Below are 24,008 nucleotides of genomic sequence, written 5' to 3'. Positions count from 1 at the left end.
ATCAAAATAATTAACTGATTAGTTTATTACCCCTGACATCATCCCCAGCCAGTACAAGGAACCCCTTCCCCTTCCCCTTCCCCTTTCCCCTTTCCCCTTCGCCGCTCCCTGAGAACCTGCCCTACTGGTTGGAATTTCGAATTTTAGCGGGAAATTCAAGAAACATTGGGCGTTTCAAAATGGTGGGAATTTCTTTGTCCCAAGGCTTTGCTGAACGTCCAACCCCACCTCCCATCTGGGAATTTGTGGGAAATTCAAACTATCAGATACCATTTCCGGGACTCTAACCCCAGTACTCCTGGACGGAAAGCCCAAGTGCACCCCATACACAGGGAAACTCTCCAGCTGCAGGTGAGTAAGGTTAGATTACTTCATTAATTTAGAGTGGGAAAATGAAGTACAGATCCATCCTAATTACGTAATTAATCATAAAGATCAGTCATAATTATACAACTATATGCAGAGTGCTCACCAAGGAGCGCTTAAAATCGCAATATAGCTCAAAAATTGACGATGTCATAAAACTGCTGTTATCCTGCTGGCAAAAAAATTCACAATACCTCTCGAAGCTATTGGCAGATATACTCAAAATAAACCCTACGTAGGACGATCCCTTTACTCTATTCTAAGTGCGAACTGCGAGGAGAAAAGCTGGAGTGGAAGATATTATCTTTATTTTTGGTGGGAAATGTGTTCAGCTAACGAGATATTGGGGTCTGAGACAGAGGAGTTTAATACGTGTGCTGCCTGTTAGCATACAGCTCAGGACTCTATCTATAGCCTCCTATCTGAGGAATAGATGGAAGTGATAATGGACGAGCGTAGGGGGAATACTTTTCATCAAATAATAGTGATGCAGTAGGGTGAACTGACGATGCGTTTTACAACTCATAGGGACTATTACCTGTGGTGGAGCTGTTGTGTATCTAAAATGGTCAGTCAGGCCACAGTGTAGATGACGACTTCAATCGGCCACAGCCATTCCTTGTACTGACCATGTAAGTGTCTCACTGTCTGACGTACGTCGAAATTCGTTACAGATGCCTCCCGCTGCATTGCTGTAATTAGAACAGTGAAGCATTTTCCATCAGTTGTGGTATCGTGCCTCGGTCTTCCCACACCCAATGATGGTTTGTCTTTTACCCCTTCTTACTATGCATCAATGTACAAGTTACAGCGCAGCGATACCAAAGTGGTCTCTCAGGGTTACTGGAATATGACGAAGTTGTCGAGAAATAAAGGGAGCACCATTTGTTTGAATTTCGAGTAACAGGGTGCTTGTCAAGCAATGCAGCGGGAGGCATCTGTAACGAATTCCGACGTACGTCAGCCAGCAAGACACATACGTGGTCTGTAAAAGTCATGACTGTAGGTGTGCGAAATCGTGTCCTGCACTGTGGATTGACTGGCCATTTCAGAAACACAAACAGCTACAGCAAATGGCAGTAGTCCCTATGTGTTATGGAATTTTACAGGTAATACACTTATTAAGCTCCTCTCTGTTCATCACTATCTCATCACTTGAAGACATTTCCCGCCAAAATACAGATAGTGCCTTCCACTGCCTTTCTCCTGGCAGTTCACAAGAGATTTACGAGGGTAAGTGAATTATTATCCGCAATTTAGTTATATTTTTGTTTGTTTTGGTAGTACTGTCGTTTCACGTTGATGATGCATGCTTTGTTTATTTGTTGTAATGTCTGCAATTTTCAAGCTGTTAGGTTAACTTCGTTACCGCTGCCGTGCTGTTAATCATGGCTGCTCCGCTGTCTATTTGCACCAAAGAAGAGCAATGTTCAGTGATCCGTTTTTTGTGGTCGGAAGGCGTATCAGGAGCCAAAATTCATCAAGACGTTCGGCACAGTGCGGGAACACTGTTTTGCCACAACGGAGTGTCTACGAATGGCTTGAAAAATTCCGAAATGTTCGCACAAGTGTTACGCACGATGTAGGAGCTGGACGACCGATACCGACACAAATGAAGAAACCACTGAGCATTCACGTGAAATGATTGTCTTAAACAGACGATTAACTATTGACGTAGCGGCACATTATCTGTAAATTAGTCAAGGTTCTGCCTACGAAATCATCCACAACAGTCTTTGGTTTTATAAAGTTTGTGCACGATGGGTCCCAAAACAAGTCACACAGTTGCATAAACAAACGCGCTTCGACATCTGCAAAAACCATTTGGATCGCTGTGGTAACAAAGGGGACAACTTCTTAGATAGGATCATTACTACTGACGAAACATGCATCCATCATTACGAGCCGTTGAGTAAACGGCAGAGTATGGAATGGAAACATCCAAATTCGCCGTGCAAGAAAAAGTTCAAGATCCAACCATCTGTAGAAAAACTGATGCTTACGATTTTTTGAGACGCACAAGATCCGGTACTGGAACATTATGGGGAAAGTGGCACAACAATAAACAGTGTACGTTACAATGAGATGCGTACGGCGAGGCTAAAGCCTGCGATTCGAAGCAAAGGCTGAGGATTGCTGTCAAAATGTGTTGTGTTGTTGCACGACAATGCCGATTCGCATACTGCTGCCCACACTGATCAAACGCTCCAGAAACTCAAATTTTAAGTACTGGATCATCCTCCATATAGTCCCGATCGTGCCCCTTCTGACTATCACTTGTTTGGTCCACTCAAACAGGCGTTAAGGGGCCGTCGATTTACCTCGAACGAAGCAGTGAAAGAAGAGGTGCCTTCTTGGTTCGCAGCTTAACCGAAACCTTCTTTTATGACGGCATCAGGAAGCTTGTACAACGATGGACCACGTGTGTTAAAACGCAAAATGATGTTCTTGTAAGTTTCCTATTTGATTGCAATAAAATTTTATAACTATTTTGCGTATAATAATTGACTTACCCTCGTATTTCTACTTGTAGGTAAATGGATCATTCGACGTATAGTTTATTTTGCGTATGTCTACCACTAGTTTTGAGGGGTATTGCGAATTTTGTTCCCCAGCAGGATAACAGCAGTTGTGTAACGTCGTCAATTTTTGAGCTGTATTGCGAATTTATTCGCTCCTTGTGTAGAGCTCTGCATGTAATTGTGAAATTAGGACTGATCTTTAGATTAGCTACATAATTAGGACCGAACCTTACCTACGTTTCCGACCCAAAATAAATAAATTACGCCGGCCGGTGTGGCCGTGCGGTTCTAGGCGCTTCAGTTTGGAACCGCGTGACAGCTACAGTGGCAGGTTCGAATCCTGCCTCGGACATGGATGTGTGTGATGTCCTTAGGTTAGTTAGGTTTAATTAGTTGTAAGTTCTAGGCGACTGATGACCTCAGAAGTTAAGTTGCATAGTGCTCAGAGCCATTTGAACCATCTGAAACAAAATAAAGTACGCTAACCTAACTTTCCACTCATACAGGAGTATAATAGGGTTTACTTCGGCTTTCCACCCAGAACGATCAGGCTTCGAGTCCCGGAAAGCGCTTCTGATAGTTTGAATTTCCCACCACTTCCCGTGTAGGGGTGCAGTGGGATATCAGCATAGCCTTGGGACAAAGAAATTTGTTCCATTTTTAAATTCCCACCATTTTTTGAATTCCCCACCGAAATTCGACCAAAATTTGGAATTCCTGCCATTAGGGCGTATGGGGGGAGGGGCATTACAGGGGAGGGGGAGTTCGAAAGTAAGGGAGGAGGAGGGGACTTCGACCCATCCTACCAGATGGGGAAAACCTATTACATAATGTGAGGGTAATTAGTTGATCAATTGGGGTGGTACGGCTTTGCCCCAGTAATGGTGGGGCCTCTTTATCTTAATTATTAAGTCTCACTCAGTGAGTACTTTATTTTGCAATTGTTATTACTATATTATACGTGGCTGTGATGTTAAATAAAATGTTATGTTGTATCTGCTGTTAGTCGGGGTAGTGCTCCGCTCCACGTGGCCGTTACTTGTTTAGTTCTCACCCACGTGGCGAGAGTAAGTACAGTATGTGGTTGGCAGTCAAACTTCCTGCCCGGTGAATGTATCTGGAACTGTGTTTAGATTTTAGCCGCCTTACAAGTTTCATTGATTTGAATCCGTCAGTTCACTGAAAAATTACTTACTTGTTTTCTTTTTGCTGTAATTTTGCCTATCCCTTTCTTATTGCTGTAATTTTGACTGTTGTACAGCGGCTTTCGGTCTATAGTAGACGCCTGGCCCAATTCCTGTGCTAAATTCTTGTTTCTTTGCTAATTAGTATACCATTTGTGTTTCTTTTGGTGGGAACTGGATGAAATATGCCTGGTTGATAGAGCAAGCACAGCGTCCGAACATGGAGCCAAGTCAGCGATCGGCAGAACGGGCAGCCACGTTCATGAGGTCCTGCACCACTCAATCTCTCTGAGCCCACTATGCCTTGCTAAGAAAGGGCTGTATAGCACGTCGATGTACACACTGGTCATTTAATCATTACGCGCCTACTGCAGCTCTCCTTTTAATTATTTTATTTCATGTAAATTGTTCAAGTGTTAATCAGTCAATTTGCCAATTGCGTAATTACTAACTTTATTTACTTAAATGTGTTACGCAAGTGTGACTCAGAAAACTGAGAGATTATTAATCTTACCTCTTTTATGCATTTTTATTTTTGAACCGGCCAAGCACCAGCAGATTCGAGATCTGTTAGTTTCACGAAGGTTCTCACTGACTATGTCTACCATTCAGGACGAAATGTTTTACATCAGTTTTGTCTGGTTATTTCTCTTTCGTGTCTTCTGCGTCTTCGCTATCTATCCGTCTAATAATTTTCCTATATGATGCTTATTTGAGGAGTATACTTCCAATTTTGACTGTAAATCATATTCTTTCGAGAAAGAATTTTTAGCTCCTTTATTGTACTGCTTTAACTATTACTCTGTTTCCTATTAATAAATGTGGTACAGTTTTATCCTTGTAAATTATTCTGTTTCTTAGTAATCAGCTGTGGTGTCACCGTAAGGCACCATACTTGCTAGGCTGTAGGCTTCACATCGGCCGCGGTCCGTCACCGACCCGCGAGTCGCCACTGTCGACGCTAGCAGACCGAGCGCCGCCACTCGGCTGGTCTTACGAGACGAGCTAGCGCACTGGCCAGTTCTACAGCCGACTTTAATAGGAATGGTTCACTTGTTATAGCTTCAGAGATCTCATTTGCAGAGACGCTAGTTAGCGTAGCCTTCAGCTAAGTCAGTAACTACGACCTAGCCAGGCGCCACATAAGGTTTATGCAATGACAATTGATCTATATGTGTGTAAAGCAATCAGAATTGTAAAGAAGTATTCGCAGTTCAGTCTATAACTGCACTTTTAAATATTATTGTACAAAGTCAAGATCGACGTTCACCGCTGATGCTGAATTAAAGCTAAGTATTTAATTGTATTCCTGCCTACTAACTTTCTAATCAACTAAGATGTTCCAGATACATCCCGTCAAGTATAGTTCATCGATCCTCCCGTCAGCCTACGTGATCAACGCGTGCAATTAATGGCCACACCTCGTGATCAGACAGAGTCAAATTGCGTGACTCAGCCGGGTCACCCTTTTTCATGAGGCCCACAGTTCCGCCTCATACATAACATCAGCACCACTTAATGTGAAACTTCTTGGCAGATTAAAACTGTGTGCTGGACCAAGACTCGGACTCGAGACCTTTGCCTTTCTCGGGCAAGTGCTCTACTATCTGCAGGTGGTCTGGCACACAGTTTTAACCTGCCAGGTAGTGAGCACACACTCCGCTGCCGAGTGAAAATCTCATTTTGGAACCACTGAATGTGTTTTTCGAATAGATATTTAACAAATACTGCTTGTGTGTTCTGTTAAAATAAGTGGAAAGTTCATAACACGAATGACGTTTACTCTCCCTTTGGCCCTGTCCTTCCTACAACAGACAGCCTGTCGCGTGTATTGTGTACCACCTGTCCGAGAGGTTCCCTCTTGGCTGACCTTCTCAGTCAAATCAACTTCATCTGTCTGAACAATGGAGTTCCCATGTTCCTTTTAGACCCCACCCACGCCTATTCCCATGTGGACTTTTCATTCTTCACTGCCTAGCTTGCATACCGTCTTGAGTGGCCTGTTCTCTCTGACACGTACCCGAGCGACCATTTCTCGTGTGCTATACGTTTGGTGACTCCTACACAGCATGCGTGTAAACCCAATTGGCAGCTTTCTAAGGCCGAATGGAGGCTTTACTCCCCTCTGGCGACCTTCGATGGGCAACATTTACCCATTTGTGATGGTGACCAGGCAGAGTAGCTTACCAACGTCATCCTTTCAAGAGCAGAGTGTTCCATACCTCGCATTACTTGTTTATCGCGCCCTGTCCTGGTCCCCTGGTCGAATGAGGCTTGCCGCGGAGACGTGCTCTCCGCATTTTTAACCGTCATCCCACGATTGCGAACTGTATTTTTTATGAAGAATTGCGTGCACATTGTCGTTGCATGCTTCGTGATAGCAAACAAGCTAGCAGATTTCCTTTACTATTTCTTTTAACAGTTGCAACCTCTTCTTCCATCGTGTGGAGCAACCTCTGGCTGCTCTCTGGGACCATGGTTGATTTCCCGATTTGCAGCCTGACAATAGCAGATGCCGTCATTGTGGGCCCTATTGCTATCTCAACACATTGGACCTCAATTTTGCGGAGATTTGGAGCCCCACCGACTATCAGCCCGCCTTCCTCCCTCGGAAACGAGTGTAGGAGGCTCGGGTGATATCCTTATCGTCTCAGAATGCTACAAAACCGCGTTCACTATGCGGAAGCTGGACCATGCTCTCACCTTATACCGACCCCCCAGCCCTGGCCGGACGACGTTTACATTCAGGTGTTGCAGCATCTTTCTCTTGAGGGCAAGCACCTTCTCCTTTGTACGTACACATACCTAAGCCCAGTGAGGAGAAACATCTCGTTTCTAGCTGCCGCTCCATTTCACTCACCACCTGTGTTTGCAAGGTGATCGAACTTTTAATTCATAGCCGGCTGGCATGGTGGCTCGAGTCTCGCAGTCTAATAACCAGTGTACAATGTGGCTTTGGTGCTAACCGTTCTGCAGGTAACCGTTTCGTCACTTTGTTAACCCATGCCATGAACGGTTTACTGCGGAAATACTAAACTATGACCGTGTTTTTTGATTTGGAGAAAGCCTATTGCACCTGCTGGAAGACCCTCCGTTCTCTATACAAGTGGGGTTACCGAGGCTGCCTGTCCAATTTCCCTCAGGAACTTTTAAAAGACCGAGTTTTCAAGGTTTGTGAGGTTTCCGCCTTGTCAGACGTCTTTGTCTAGGAGAACGGGCTGCCTCAAGGCTCCGTCCTAAGCTTCGTCCTCTTTGCTACAGCCATTAACCCTATTATAGACTGTCTCCTGCCGGGCATCTCTGGTTCCTTTTCGTGATGACTTTGCGTGACGTTGCAGTTCTCCACTGATTTCTCTTCTTGAACGGCGTCTTAAGCGGTTTCTCGATCGTCTTTTCTTGTGGAGCATTAACAACGGCTTTCGCTTTTCCGCTGACAAACACGTTTTATGAATGGGTTCCTCCCACCGTCTTTACATATGGGGTCTGCTGCCCTTCCGACGCCAAAACAACGAAATTCCTGGAGCGGATGCATGATACGAAACTTTCTTGGTCTTACTACATGCCTTACCTGACAGCACGCTGTATCCAGTCCCTCAGTGTCCTATATGTCCTAAGCAATACTTCCTGGGGAGCGTATCAAACCACCCTCCTCCTTTTATACTGGTCCCTTGCCCTTTCGAAAATGGACTAGACGTGTTTCGTTTATTCATCTGCACGTCAGTCCAGCTTACGCCGTCTTAACACAGTCCACCGTCGTGGAGTACTTTTCACCACTGGCACCTTTTACACTAGCCCGGCTGAGACACTAGGCAGAAGCTGCCGAACTACCATTCTAATACCGGCGTGATGGCCTTCTCAGCGGATATGTACGCAGTTTTTCTTCCACGCCCGGTCACCCATCATATGCTCCCTTTTTCGATGACTCCCTAGATCGCCAGTACGGAGCGTGCTTTTCTTCTCTGTTACCTCCCGGAGTTCGCTTTCGGCTACTGCTCTGGCAGCGTAACTTCACGCTACCTGCCACATTCCCGATGGGTGTGAACGCTTCACAGCCGCCTTGGCTTCGTGCGGCGGCCCGTATTCAAATGGTTCAAATGGCTCTGAGCACTAGGAGACTTAAAATCTGAGGTCATCAGTCCTCTAGAACTTAGAACTACTTAAACCTAACTAATCTAAGGACATCACACACATCCATGCCCGAGGCAGGATTAGAACCTGTGACCGTAGGGGCGCGCGGTTCCATACTGAAGCGCCTAGAACCGCTAGGCCACTGCGGCCGGCGGCCCGTGTTCGTCTTGGTCTTCATTCAGTTACCAAGGACATTACTCCAGATTGGATCTATCGCTGGAAGTTTCTCGACCTTCGCACGCAATTTAGGACGATACCTTCGTTTACACTAATGGCTGTAAGACCGACCGTGGTGTCAGGTGTACCTTAGTCATTGGCTTCCCGGACATTGTTCCATTTTTACAGATGGGCTCTTCGCCCTCTATTAGGCCAACCAGTACATTCGGCGACATAGGCTTTTTATTGTGTCATATGCTCTGATTCTCTTAGTGTCGCTGTTGAGGGAGCAACAGTGATGTTTACGTGTGTCCTGGTCACGTCCGTCTGACGGGAGATGCGGCTGTCGACAGTGCTGCCAAGGCTGCAGTCCTCTCCCTCTGTCTGCTGGGTCTTCCATTCCTTCGCATGATCTCCGTGTTGCCGTCTGTCGGCAGGTAGTGTCACTTTGGCTGCACCACTGGACTTCTCTTCAAGGGAACAAGGTCCTAACGGTTTGGCTAACTTCCTCTGGCCCCTCCCGTCGCGAGGAGGTCCTTTCAGCTATGTTGCGTACTGGGCAAAATTTTTATCAATCACCATTTGTCATTTATCACGTGGTGAACCCCTCCGCCCCCGCATCCCTCCCCCCCCCCCACCCCACAGTTTGTGCTCATTGTCATCAGCCTTTGACAGTTCGCCATTTTCTGAATCAGTGCTCTTTTTTTAACCACTTACGTTTCAGTGTGCGTTTGCTGTCTGAGTAAACGGCCTTTTCAGCGATTGACGCGCAGGGTGTCGATCGCGTTTTACTTTTTATCTGTCGTTGCAATATGGCGAACAACATTTAATCTTTGGTTAGGTAACTCCACTGTCTCTACGAATTAGTTTGTTGACCTTTCTCCAAACGGAAGTCCTTGGTTTTAGCTGTGTTTCCATTGAGCTTGATTTATAGTCGCTTTTAACTTCTTTTACACTAAGGTTATGGCGTGGACGCTTATGACCTTCTGTTTTGGACGCAAAAACAGATAAACAAACAAAAAAGCCATAATTTGAATGCAAGCATGCAAATGTGCATGAATTTTGTTGTACAGGTGCTGGAAGTCAGTTTGTGGAACGGAGTTTCTAGGCTTTGCGCTTGCTAGGTGAATACAGGGACGGTTAATGTTGTTTGTGGATACCGCTAGAGTTACCATCGGATGATGTCCCATAAGTGCTCGACTGGAGACAGATCTGATGTAGAGCAGGCCACGGCAACATGTCGCCACTCTGTAGAGCATGTTGAGCTATATGCGAGCGAGCGTTATCTTGTTGGAAATCACCCCCTGGAATGTTGTTCATGAATGGAAGCACAACAGGTCGAATCACCAGATTTATGTAGAAGTTTGCAGCCACAATGCGTGGGGTATCACGAGAGTGCTCCTGTTGTCATACAAAATCGCAACCCAGACCATAACTCCAAGTGCAGTTCCAGTGTGTCAGCACGCAGACTGGTTGTTTGCAGTCCCTCAAATGACCTCCTCCTAACCAACACACGACCATCACTGACAGAGAGGCAGACTCAGCTTTTCATCAGAAAAGACAAGCCTGCCGTCCAATGTGCTCTCGTTTGACACCACTGAAGTCGCAAGTGGTGGTGGCTTAGGTCCATTGGAATGCACGGTACAGGCAGCTTGGCTCGGAGCTGTCCTTGACGTAATCGATTTTTAACAGTTTTTTGTGTCACTGTGGTGCCAAGTGCTGCTCAAATTGCTGCTGAAAATGCAGTACGATGCGCCGGACCCATATGTCGATAGTCATGGTCGTCCATCTCGGTAGTGCGGAGCCCGGTCTGCCTGCGACTCCTGACAACCGCTACCATCAATCATGAACAGTGACTGCATTCCCGCCATATATTGAAGGAAAAATATCGCAGAAGGAACATCCAGCTTCTCATACACCTATTGCATGACCTCATTCAAATTCAGCAAGGTGGTGACAATGACGTCTTGGCCGGCCTTAAGCCATTCCTTACACCAGCTCACTACGTCCTATCTCAAAGATAACGAACTCCAACGGCCGTTATAGCGGGTATTTAAAGCTTACCTGATTTTCATCCTCACAGTAGCACTACTAGAGCCACTTTTGAATAGATGTAGAAACATGCTTACCAACTTTCGTTTATGTTGCGCAACTCCTTGGCGTTGGGACTTTCTTTCCCGTTAGTGCACATGGTACAAAATACAGCGATTCTGTGTGTTGGTAAGGCGATGGTCATACGACATTACAAAATCTCTACTCGTCATTATGGCGAAAACGTGATGATATGGGCAGGTTGTTAAAGCCAAACACTTAATTCGAGTTTTGCTGTTGGATACAGCACTTTAACTTTTAATAATAAATACAAACAATTTAGATAAAACATAATTAAATTTAGCACTGTTTAGTGCACTCGTACTAGGTACGTTTCCTCCGCATAGGCTCACCTAAAGCCTCGCCCCCTCTTCCCAAACTTTCAGAGTCTCTGTTCTCTAATGTTAGCCAGTCAGACGCTCAAAAGGGCAGCGCTTCCTTACAAGGGCGCGTTACTTGCAATCAACTGAAGGCTAGAAACGTGTACTTCAGTCGTTTCAAGTGTTCTACCACAGACTGGGTCATTTACTTCAGCACATAGTGCACAACTTTACACTTTCGATGTACCACACAGTGGCAGAAATAACTGTCTCCCAATAAACAGACAGTATGTCTCGCATTTGGCGCGCCTCAACACAAGTGCCATTACAAAAATATTACAAAATGTTTGCCAGGTAGTGTAATATATCGGCTTATGTGCCCGTACATGTAGGCAACATAGAGAAAACAAGTGTATCAGGCAACGGTGATGCCTTCCAACGCCGGCGGTTGTTCCAGTACGTGTTAGCTCCACGTCGGGGCGACGGAGCTGTTGCGTAGGATGCGGTGGTCTCGGACAGTGTCCGATAATCGAACTCCAGTAAGACGCAACCAGCACATCTCTCGACAGATACAGAAGCATCAAGAAGCAGCATTCAATGGCGTGGTGGTGCTTCGGCTAGTCACCCAACCGGCAGTGTTCTTCGAACCGCAACCATCCCAGTTGGCGGGCTCCAACTACTGACTCCAGTGTGAGGTAAGCTCCAACTATTTATGGGCCGTGTGTCGTCCGCATTTACGACGTGGTCAGTTTTCCTCAGCTGAATCGGTACGGCTGTGTACGGCTGAAGGCGTGGAAACTTGCCCGGTTTGGAAGTGCGCTATCGTGAACAGAGAGGCGCCAAGCGGCGTGCACAAGACTATGTGCTCACTTTACTGGTTGATTTTGGAGGGTTGTTCCGAGAGTTGAAGAACTAAGGCCTGCGTTCAGACACTGTACCTATGCTTAGCCTCGACGATCTGCCAAAACGAAAAGTGACACAAGGAGGTAACCTTCTGCATGATCGAGAATTCCGCATGCAGCGATTTGTTCAACGACCGATAAACTGGCTCATCTCTCATTATAACAAAAAGAAAAAGATCACAACAAATGACAAATGTAGCAATACTTAATAATCACTATTGTGTTACCTCACACACTTTTGGTGGACCATCGGTGTTGACAGTAACAGGACAAGGCATCAGTAGTCACAGTGAGGCGTCTGCATATCGCAGTAAATGTTGACACGCTATTCTATTCTTGCGTGTTTTATATTCATGAGAAAGTGAGTTACTATCACTGCTGTTATTGAAATGCCAGTCATGAAGATTTCACAAAAAATTGTTGTATTAATAGAGACGAAGCAGATTGTCAAAGGCAAGCGTGAGTACTTAGGAAACCAAAAAACTCTGAATAAGGATATTTTAGTGTCTCCTACCTTCCTCAATATAATATTAAAAACTAGTACGATGAAGTGAACGAGTATACTACGCTACGCCAAACTAATGTCGACACACTAGCCAACATGAATTTGGATCTGATGTGGTTTATCATTCTCGTTTAGTGAAATATCAGATAGTTCTGCATTTCTGCCTCAATTATACTCAAGAAACCGACGCAAATCTAAGTTCACTTGGTACAAACACATACAGCAAGTGATGGGTTAACTGACACTAAGAAGTGAAGTTTATGTTCATCATCAAACTTTCCGATGTTCACCATGATTGTCAGAATTACCTCATGGCATGCGTGTTTCAAAATAAAATATATGAAATTTAATATTTCAAGAGAAGTTATATAATAAGGGCGGAGTGTATTGTCAAGTATAGCCGACAATACCTGCTAATTAAGACTATTGTAAAAAGCGGAATGATAACGCACTGATCAGTTTCGGGGAACATGGAAACTGTAAATGCTGCATTTTCAATGAACAGAAATTTGTGTAGGATAGTATTTCGTATTTAATTAAGCTAATATTGTCCATCATTTTCTGGTGGGCAAAAATGCGCTGCTTGCAAAGGGCCGATTTGAGTTCCTGAAGGAATAATATTAGTACCGAACTGAAAAACTTACTGAGCTTTCCGGTGGGCCCATCTATTATGAGAACCAGCACCGATCATCCTTTCTAGGAAAGTAATTGCTAAGTTGTTCTTGAATTCTTCTATCTACACAGTAGACAGATTTAAATTTTGACGAATAGATTTTGCTTTATTGAATCAGCTGAAACTCTCGTATTTTCATAGCTTCTTCCATCGTTACTATGAAGAACAAATACATACTTAACTATGGAAACGCTAACGATGGGTATTCTACTGAAGATACTGATCTTTCGGAACGATTATCCAATTAGAGGGGCATCGTAAGTCAACCATCTTTAGAGAAAGGGACTAGACACAAGAAGAGTACAGCAAAATATAGGGATTTTGAGATAACATTTGACGACGCAAAGCACGACTAAACAGAACATATTAAAGCTAAAAATTAAATAAATGTAAGCGAATATTTCAGGTCTGGAGTACTTGTCACAACTGAGAATTATTACAGCATTTTCTGCAAACATCGGAAACTCAAGAAGCGAAAAGGATAGATAAGCACTGCATATTCACCTTCTTTAAGGATGGACGGACAGATAGATTTTGAATTGTTGGGCGATCAACAGCTGGTTCATCAGTGTCCTAGTTCAGTATAGTGGTTCTGCTGTACGAGTAGTCAGTCTTATTAAAAAGAAATCTACGGTCATATATGTAGAGCCTCAGTCATAAAAAAAATTCATATGCTTTCTCCAGTAGATAGTATCTGCTGATTTCGTAGTCATGTGTTAAGAGTATTAATAAAGCATACTGATGGTATAAATGTGGCTGGTTGATCACAGAACTAATACGAAGGGCCAACCATATTACATTACTCGTCCTGTCTATACTAACTCGGACTGCACTTCACACCTGAGTCAGTGGTGCCTAGTAACCGTAACCTCGCACACGACTCGCCTGTGAGCTCAGTTTTACGGTTAGAATTTGTGATTTCCTGTCAGATTCCTGTGTTAATAATGACTGTATATACTTAATGAAAAACTGTAATTGTGACGTTGTAATACCTGAGGCCTCCAAAACAATGCAGTTTTTCTGCATTGTAGTTAAACACAAACTACATACACTGCTTCATGCTGCACCTATCGGAAGCAGCGTGTTGTAGCGCTGTACGTAAGAGATACGTGAAATGAACGTATTTCATACTTCGAAATAACGTGTCACGATATTTTTAGTCCAAATGAAAGCGAAATTAAATTTGATATTCGATAATAGATGTTAGCAGCTGAACTTATTGAACGTTAATTCGTAGTCCTATAACACGCGTTTTCCGGAGTTTATAATCAACAGTGCAAGTATAAATATTTTGAACTCCTTCATTACGTAATAACAGGCTTATTTTTATCGTTCTGCAGCGTTTTCCATTTTTTACGTGAACAGATATTTTTCCTGTTGTATTGAGCTTTTAAGAGGCAAGTAACCATGACGCTATATATATTTAACTGATCAGTGATCACGATTTCGAGACGTTACCTTCGTAAATTCTACAAAAAGATCATTTGTTCATTATATACCTGGTTTTGGCGAACACACGGTTTCAGCGTCACGCAGCGGAATTTTGTTTCTGCGCTCAGGGACGATTGCGAGTGCATTAGCTGGTTCCATTCTGATAAAAGGCTTGTGTGGCGCCGCGTTCCGCGGGGTAGTGTTCTCCCATGCGTGCCACCAACACCACGAACTTTCCAGTTGGCCCACGTACTTTTTGCTTTAGAGGCTAATTAATTAATTTCTGATACCAATCTGTAATGGCCTGCAGCAACACGCCGTATGTGGCAGCTGGGCAAAATGTAAAGTTCTTTATAGCAAATGTATGAAAGAAAAGCCTCTCTGACGCAAAAATGTATGGTGTTCACTAAAAGCATCCGTCACGTCATTTACAGAGGCGAGTTTCTCTCGCTGGAAGTTGGATGGCCTACCACATTATCAAACAAAGAGATCTGCCGCGCCACTGGCTTACAGTATTCATCACGTGCAAGGAGCACTGAGGATCTGAGGTATTACGAATAACTATCGTATCGTACTTCGTTATACCGGATGTATAAATAAAACAATATTACACATTAACGAAACTTTTCCAAGATTCACATCGTGTTTATACAGTGACACAGACAACGCCAGGAGGATTCACTTGTAGTTTACATAAACTGTGTTAATTGATGATCATGTCATTGTTTTTCGCGTCGAGTGGCAAGAATGAGATATGAGAGGCTTTCGAAAAGACCAATACCACTTGCTGCATATATACACAATTCTCCGCATGAATTTGTTGTGTTGAGTATTTCACGACAAACGTTTCCAGGTGTTCGCGATGTTGTGATCTGAAACACGTAGTGAAACGAGTAAAAATGAAACTAACGCAAAATACAGTTTTATTTCTGTATTATTAATTACATACAGACCTTGTGCTGCACTTCATTGTCTAAGATATACAGGGTTATTGCAAATGATTGAAGCGATTTCACAGCTCTACAATAACTTTATTATTTGAGATATTTTCAGAATGCTTTTTACACACATACAAAAACTCAAAAAGTTTTTTTAGGCATTCACAAATGTTCGATATGTGCCCCTTTAGTGATTCGGCAGACATCAAGCCGATAATCAAGTTCCTCCCACACTCGGCGCAGCATGTCCCCATCAATGAGTTCGAAAGCATCGTTGATTCGAGCTCGCCGTTCTGGCACGTTTCTTGGTAGAGGAGGTTTAAACACTGAATCTTTCACATAACCCCACAGAAAGAAATCACATGGGGTTAAGTCGGGAGAGCGTGGAGGCCATGACATGAATTGTTGATCATGATCTCCACCACGACCGATCCATCGGTTTCCCAATCTCCTGTTTAAGAAATCCTTCTGCTTTAGCCTTTTCCGTAAGATTTTCCAAACCGTCGGCTGTGGAACGTTTAGCTCCCTGCTTGCTTTATTCGTCGACTTCCGCTGGCTACGTATGAAACTTGCACGCACGCGTTCAACCGTTTCTTCGCTCACTGCAGGCCGACCCGTTGATTTCCCCTTACAGAGGCATCCAGAAGCTTTAAACTGCGCATACCATCGCCGAATGGAGTTAGCAGTTGGTGGATCTTTGTTGAACTTCGTCCTGAAGTGTCGTTGCACTGTTATGATTGACTGATGTGAGTGCATTTCAAGCACGACATACGCTTTCTCGGATCCTGTCGCCATTTTGTCTCACTGCGCTCTCGAGCGCTCTGGCGGCAGAAACCTGAAGTGCGGCTTCAGCCGAACAAAACTTTATGAGTTTTTCTACGTATCTGTAGTGTGTCGTGACCATATGTCAATGAGTGGAGCTACAGTGAATTTATGAAATCGCTTCAATCATTTGTAATAGCCCTGTACTTTGTGTAAGTGATCCGAACTCCGGATTCACAGGTATGGTATGGAACTAAGCTAAAATACATGGAATTGCATTCCACTGTACAGTAGGCTACATCCATCCTTTGGCTATGATGTTACTGGAAGACAATATTGGATGAACACGTAGGCTACACATCGCCATTCCATTTGTTTAGTGGTTTCTTTCGAAAGAGGAGACAATACGAACGTAAACGTAGAGCTCCAATTCAACTAAAAAGCGGAATGAAAACTGCTTCCTGGCAGCAATGTAAATTCCTTAAGCGTTACGGAGATCAAATTCACGCCTTTCTTGGGGCATTTAAAAATTATCACCGCTGGACTACGATCGTGACAGATGAAAATCCTTGGTAGACAAAATCGGCAATAGTTTCATTGGGCCCATAAGTTTTCTGGCATCCTTCTGGCTGCGGTTATGCTCAATACTAATGAAGGTCACGCTTTGTGTCACGGAAACACGTTCTCAGCAACATTCCATTCTCTTTGGGCACTCACTACAGTTCGATTCGCGAAAGATGGCGGTTGGCGCATTTCCAGGCACGGACGCGGTTCGCGTTGCTGACGGTGCCAAGCGGTTTCGACACGCGCAAGCTCGTGCTTCCCGCTTGAAGAAAGCGTATTCCTGCAAATTATGTCTCTCGCCTACTTATGCGGAATTTATCGCTTACCACCACTAAACAACTGGCTACGATCAAGTTGAATACTCGCATTAGTTACGGCATTTAACAGCAGAGAAAACATACTGAACGCTCATTGGCGGTCGGAGCATACGTGACGTAGATGCGTAGAACAAGCCTAAATTCAACCGCCATCGTACGTGACCAGGTACTGGCAGAAGTTAAGCTGTGAGGACGGGGCGTGACTCGTGCTTGGGTAGCTCAATTGGTAGAGCACTTGCCCGCGAAAGGCAAAGGTCCCGAGTTAGAGTCTCGGTCCGGCACACAGTTTTAATCTGCCGGAAGTTTCACCGTCGTACGTGACTCCAACTACACCATTCATTAATCAAAAGACGTCCACTACGAACGTGGGTCCTGATTTGAGAGTAGCAAATTTTTGCAATATAATGATATAGGATCGTTTCACAATATTTTCCAAGGACTGAATGCACAAAAGTCTGTATTGTTTCTTGTGCCTTGCTATATAAAAACGGGTGTTGGTTTTCAGAATGAATTTTCTCTCTACAACGTGGTGTGCGATGATTTGAAACTTCCTGTCAGAGTAAAAATGTGTGCTGGTCTGGGATTCTTACCTGTTAGAGGAAATTGTTGTACAAACTCACAACACGTCCTCAAGGCTAACTTAGGAAGTTAGAACAAATATTGGCGGAATTAAAATTGTGAGGGATGCGTCGCGAGTTATGGTTGGATAGATCATCCGGTAGAACACATATCCGTGAAAGGCGAAGGTCCCAGGTTCTAATCCGGGTTCAGATCGTAGTTTTATCGTCAGGAGGTTTCGAGAATTGGGCGGTGTCGCGTATACTGAGTGTTTCGTTTACGCTTGGACTAACACAAAATGTCAGTCCAAAAAACTAATATCGAAAGAATTTATCCTCCCTTCCAGTTTCCACTGTGAATCAGACAGTGCTTATCTCCACTTTTTGATTGGATAATAGGACTATAATATTCGCTGCAAGTGTTTAATCAGTATGGGTACCTTGATAAATTTTTGTTTGCCAAACACTTTCCTATTGTGACGAGTTTGTGCTGAATTGCACTTACCAGTCTGCATGCTACCACTCGCGTACGGAATGCGCTAATTGCAATCAACCATTGGTAGCACTTTATAGCTACCTTACTGCAAATAACATCAAAAGAGCATCAGTTACTATGAGTAGTATATTTCGCGGTCTGCGCTTTATTCATCAGCATGAAACGTAAGTGTCGATGTTGACACTACCACGCATTCGTACTTAAATGGAGGCTTTAAAAGAAGAGCAAAGGAGTTTAGTGTGTTTGCTGACAGTGTAAGGAGTTCAGGGAACGGAAATTAACTGGAGGTTGGCACAAGTGTACGGTGTACAATGTATGTTCGTTGAAGGATCAAGACGCGGCCCAAGTGATGAAGAGAAGGATGGATGTCGTTGGTCAATGATGCACGTTCTGTAACACCCCACTGAACAGCCAATCCCAATGTTCGGAAGGAGTAAGCCACCGTTATTGGCGACCAGTAAGTAGCGGCAGCATCTGTTGGCGTCGAAATACTGGAAGTGCTCACACCATCATTAACGTCAGAGTGATATCTCACAAACTGCCTTCCACTGGGTGCCTCACAGTCAATGCAGTGTCACTCACTCTCTCTCTACGAAGCGTTATGTCAAAGAAGGGAATGACTTCCTGTAACCAGTGGTCGCTGCAGAGGAGACATAGTGTCGTCACTTCTGAACTAAATTAAAACGAAGAAGTCTCTAGTCGAAGTACGCAGGAATGTCGCCACCGAAACATTTCAAAGCTGTCCACTGAACTGTGGGAAAGATTATGCTCGCCTTCCTCTATGAGCGAAATGGTCCTTTTCTTACAGACTTCCTGCAGCCTGGAACGACGGTGATCGCTCAGCGATACTCAGAAACCTTGACCACCATTTGCAAAGTAATCAAATCGCTAAGATCGCGGCACCTCATCTGCAGGTTCATTGTGCTCCACATCGGTGCAGGACGCTATGCAGTAAACGTACTGAAGGAGATGTGACATACATTGAAATAGGTCTTCAGACACCTTGCATACAATCCGGATCTGTCTTCCCACCATTATGACATTTCGAATGAAATCGCTATTGCGAATAAGGACTACCGGACTACCATCGGCTGTTGAATGGAATGACGACAACGAAATTTTGTGGTGGACCGGGACTCGAACCCGGATTTCCCGCTTACTATTCAATAGCCAACGGTAATACGTATTTCCAATTGCGAATTCATTTGATGTGTCTCGTAACGGCTGTGTCGCCGCAGAGCATTGTGATCAGAATAAGACACGCACTGCAATAACTGATTATGACAATTTTGGTGAGCTAAACAAGATTCTGACAGGAAAACAATTCTCCTCAGATGTCAAGCAATGCGCTCGGAACTGGTTCACAACGCCACCCCAGGAGTTTCGCGAGTCGGCCGTTGACTGCCTTGCGCCACAGTGCGGCAAGTGCCTCGACTATGAAATAAAGGTACATAATTTCCCCCGATACGGATACTGGAATTCACACTCCCTGCTTTCGTTGACATTGTGCTAAGACGTACACAATGTGATCAAAAGTATCCGGACACCTGGCTGAAAATGACTTACAAGTTCATAGCTCCCTCCAGCGGTAATGCTGGAATTCAGTATATTGTTGGGCCACTGCTAGCCTTGATGACCGCTTCCACTCTCGCAGAAATACATTCAATCAGGTGCTGGAAGGTTTCTTGGGGAATGGAAGCCCGTTCTTCACGAAGTGCTGCACTGAGGAGAGGTATCGATGTCGGTCAGTGAGGGCTGGCACTAAGTCGGCGTTCCAAAACATCCCAAAGGTGTTCTATCGGATTCAGGTCAGGACTCCGTGCAGGCAGTCCATTATAGGGATGTTATTGTAGTGTAACCACTCCGCCAAAGGCCGTGCATTATGAACAGGTGCCCGCTGGTGTTGAAAGATTAAGTTCCCCGGGCATTTGTCATACTCATACGCTGCCATCGCATCGCCACATTGTGTACCGTGATTCGTCACTCCAAACAATGTTTTTCCACTGTTCAATCGTACAATGTTTACGCTCCTTACACCAAGCGAGGCGTCGTTTGGCATTTACCGGCGTGATGTGTGGCGTATGAGCAGCAGTAGGACTCTGAAATCCAAGTTTTCTCACCTCCCGCCTCACTGTCATAGTACTTGCAGTGGATCCCGATTCAGTTTTGAATTCGTGTGCGATGATCTGAATAGATGTCTGCCTATTACGCATTACGATCCTCTTCAACTGCCGGCGGTCTGTGTCAGTCCACAGACGAGGTCGGCCTGTACGCTTTTGTGCTGTACGCGTCCCTTCACGTTCCCACTGCATTATCACACCGGAAACAGTGGACAAAGGGATGTTTAGGGGTGTGGAAATATCGCGTACAGACGTATGACACCAGTGACACCCAATCACATGACCACGTTCGAAGTCCGTGAGTTTCGTGAAGCACGCCGTTTTGCTCTCTCATGATGACTAATGACTATTGAGGTCGCTGATATGGAGTACCTGGCAGTAGGTGCAAACAAATTTCACCTAATATGAAAAACATATGTTTTTGGGCGTGTCCGGGTACTTTTGAACACGAAGTGTACAAACACGCGGAAAGCGCTCACCTCGACAGTCTTGCGAGGGAAGAGGTAGTCGACGGGCTCCTGCGGCGGGCGCTGGCCGGGCAGCGTGCCCTTGACCATGGTGCGCACGCTGACCAGCAGCACGGCGGCGATGGCCTCGTCGGGCACGGGCCGGCCGCCCGCGGTGACGACGCGCGCCCGCCCGTCCATCTGCAGCGACAGCACCTCCCTGAGGCTGGGCAGCAGCACGCGCGCCACGCGCCCGCAGAACACCAGCGGCGCCGCGCGCACCAGCGACGCCAGCGTCGACGGCTCCACCAGCGGCAGGCTGGCTGTGGCCAGGCACCCGGGGGCCCCGGCCGCCGCCACCAGCACACAGGCCAGCGCCCACCACGCAGCCGACATCTTGCTGCGAACAAGTACAGCATTAGAAGACTCGGACTCGCGACTACACACACACACACACACACACACACACACACACACACAGAGAGAGAGAGAGAGAGAGAGAGAGAGAGAGAGAGAGTGAGCAGGAGAGGGAGGGGGAGGAAGGGAGAGGGAGGGAGGGGGAGTAGGAGGCAGGGGTGGTGGGAGGGGAAGGGGAGGGGGAGAGTGGAGGATGGGGTAGGGGGAGGGGAGGGGGACGGGATGGGGGAGGGGGAGTGGGAGTGGGAGGGGAGAGGGAAGTGGAGAGGGAGAGGTAGGATGAGGTGGAGGTGGAGGAAGGTAGGTATACTGAGGAGATGCTGTGATAAATAGTTACTCCTTCAGATTTATGACAAAAAATAAGTTCGGCTGAAGGGCAATTAAAATGCTATATAAACATGAAATTTAGGAAAGGGGAAGGAAACGGAGGAGTTGAATGGGAAATCGTGACGGCTAGCCGCATAGGGCATTGCGGTAAAGCAGTGGCGAAAGTTGAAAATTTGTGCCGGATTGGGCCTCGAACCCTTATTTCCTGCTCCGTGTGATGGGTTGCCTTAAACGCTTCGACCATCCGGACCCAGTCCCTGTGCGACTTGTAATTAATCCCTCCTTCCTAATTCCATCCATTGTGCACATTACTCTTTTATGAAGATTTGAGAGGGTCGAACGTTACAGTAAATTTTCTAAGTTACTTAGCTTGTCATGTAGAATTGGCTCCAGTCCTTGTCTAGGGGTCTGATTCTTGAAGCTGGAAACGTCACATTTTGGGCCCTTTGGATTCATCTATACTTGAAGATTGTTGTTACAGAATTTTTGTTTTACGTAAATATATTTTCGTAGGTTTTAGTATATCATACAGTCTTTCGATTTTTCACATTAACAAAGCCGAAATTACATTGTTCGCATAAAATATGAAAATACGTCCGATCACATCAGGGGCATGCTTACGACTCCCACACTCTGCGGAAACTAACAATATTCCAAAGGGTTTACAATATTTTCTTAATAAATGAGTTCCTGCGTTACAGTATTAGTTTCGATTATTATTTCATAAATGAATACAGCAATAAATATAGTAAAAAGTGTAGGGTTGCGTAATTACTAGCAGAAATACTGTGTGCGCCAATAATTTGTAATGTCTAAAAAAAATTATTTGAACTGTACATTCAGGACTAGTACTTATCGCTTATAATACAGAAACTAAAATATTTTATAAAGTAAATAATTTTCTTAAATTTTAGCTTGAAATATATCATGCTGTGTATAAAATTATAAGAATGTTTTCAGAAAAGTAACTGTGATAATACTGATCTGTCCAAGATTCAAGAAACAATACTGGTGTCGACAACTATTGTTGAGGATAAATAACGCTAGAGGAGGATGTCCCGTTACAGATTCAAATTTCCAACTCAGCACACGCTGCAATAGACCGCCTGTCTTTTATGAAACTCTCTAATCGCAAATCCTGATTACCATAAGAGTTCTAACTATATTTGTGCATTCGTACTGAAACCGATGTCAAGGTGCCGTCTCCCTCTTTTTCAGATTACATATTACTGTAAAAATAAGATGATTGGTAAATCCTAAAATTTACCAGTAAAACCTAAAATTTTTTATTGAGTGCATAGATTGCTAAATTTCATCAAGAGACGTAGGCAACACTTTCGATTTCCCATGCGAACTGGTAAAAGCTGGAAGGAATATCCCACATCCGTCGTCCAAGTACAGACATGTTTTTTTGTTGATGACATTTTGTTACCAGGCCGCTAACCGCTGGGCCGAGTATCGTGAGCGCATGTGCGTTCATCTTTGCGACTCGCCTTAGTGGTGTTCCTTCTTGTTACACGTAACAGATTTCATAAACTTTTAAGTGAATCAGTGAATAAGGACAACAATTTTTACGCAACAACTCCGTAATAACATTCTGTTAAGTAACGTGAAAAATGCAAAAGCCGTTTCCAAAAAAACAGTTCAATACAGACGTTTGAAGCAAGATGTGATATTCTCAACATCTGAGGTGAAGAGAAACAGATAGCACCAGTGTCTGCTGGAAAACAAAAAATTCTTTATTACGTTTGTCTTCATGAACTGTGTAATGTAATACAAGAGACTCACATTTCTATGGGCCATGGCAGCCGCACTCGGATGATTATGGAATTGAATTTCAGTACAATAAAGTGACTACTGAGCCAATTGTTACTTTTCTGAAATTATATTAACCATATTTAAAAAAAAATGAACATGTGTGTTGTAGTGAAACCTATCTCACACACTGAAATGAATTCACGATGCCAAATTGACTTAATCGACATGCTGGCAAACCCACGTAATAAGTCGAAGTTCGTATTTGTATAACAGGATCACTTGACAAAATTTTTTATCCTCCGAGGACCAACTTCGAAAAGAGCTGATGAATTAGCATTTCATTTTTTGGACATCAGGGCAGACACCACACAAATATATGGCTAAAATAATCATAATTTAACTCGGTGATGGAGCGCAGTGGACCAAGAAATGTTCAACAAAGGCTGTGCCATTTCCTCTCTGTATAGCCGTTCGTATGTGTGCAGGGACACAGCACCTTCACACCGTTCTCCCAGCCATTTTCAGCGCTCTGAAACTTGGAGCCGCTACTTCTCATTCGGTTAGTTCCTCAGTATACCTCTTGACGCTGAGTGCACACTAATATTATAGATAGCTCGTCGGTAGCAATGCTTTCGTTTGTTTCTAGGAGCTTAGAGACGTCTGGCATGCGGAACTTAGTTGGAAAGGTCCCTGAGGTGCGTGTTTGAGTATCTCGCAGATTGCGAGAGGCGAGGCACTTGTGTGTTTGAGAGCAATCTTACGGGAAGTATTCTGTATTCGTAAATACCTGCCGCTGTGCACTGACTACGCCATGTGCATCGAACTATGAACTGAACCACATGGACTAATCGCGAAGGTATTGTGCTGTGCGACGCGTGCTGATCGTGAAGTTACTATTGTTATATCCGACGTAGAATGAAGTGGCTACCGCGAGATGAAATCATCACTATACCCGTGCGATTTGGTTAAGAGAGAGATGCTAATGTGTGTACATAATTTTAGTTTGTGAACAGTGCAGCCAAGTGAAG

At 44.6% G+C, this 24,008-nt stretch overlaps 1 protein-coding gene across 1 annotated transcript in view; it reads right to left on the bottom strand.

Annotated features, from left to right (window-relative positions):
- Positions 1 to 24,008, bottom strand: part of LOC126456403 (uncharacterized) — a 123,471-nt gene that overhangs the window by 22,565 nt on the left and 76,898 nt on the right. Inside the window, exon 2 of the mRNA XM_050092157.1 lies at positions 20,512 to 20,878. Within this exon, the coding sequence (XP_049948114.1) occupies positions 20,512 to 20,874 (363 nt within the window). The 5' untranslated portion in view covers positions 20,875 to 20,878. The remainder of the gene's footprint in view (positions 1 to 20,511; positions 20,879 to 24,008) is intronic.

This window comes from Schistocerca serialis, chromosome 2, assembly GCF_023864345.2.
Source record: "Schistocerca serialis cubense isolate TAMUIC-IGC-003099 chromosome 2, iqSchSeri2.2, whole genome shotgun sequence".
In the NCBI taxonomy this organism is placed as follows: Eukaryota; Metazoa; Arthropoda; class Insecta; order Orthoptera; family Acrididae; genus Schistocerca; species Schistocerca serialis.
This window is presented reverse-complemented; position numbering and strand designations above follow the sequence as displayed.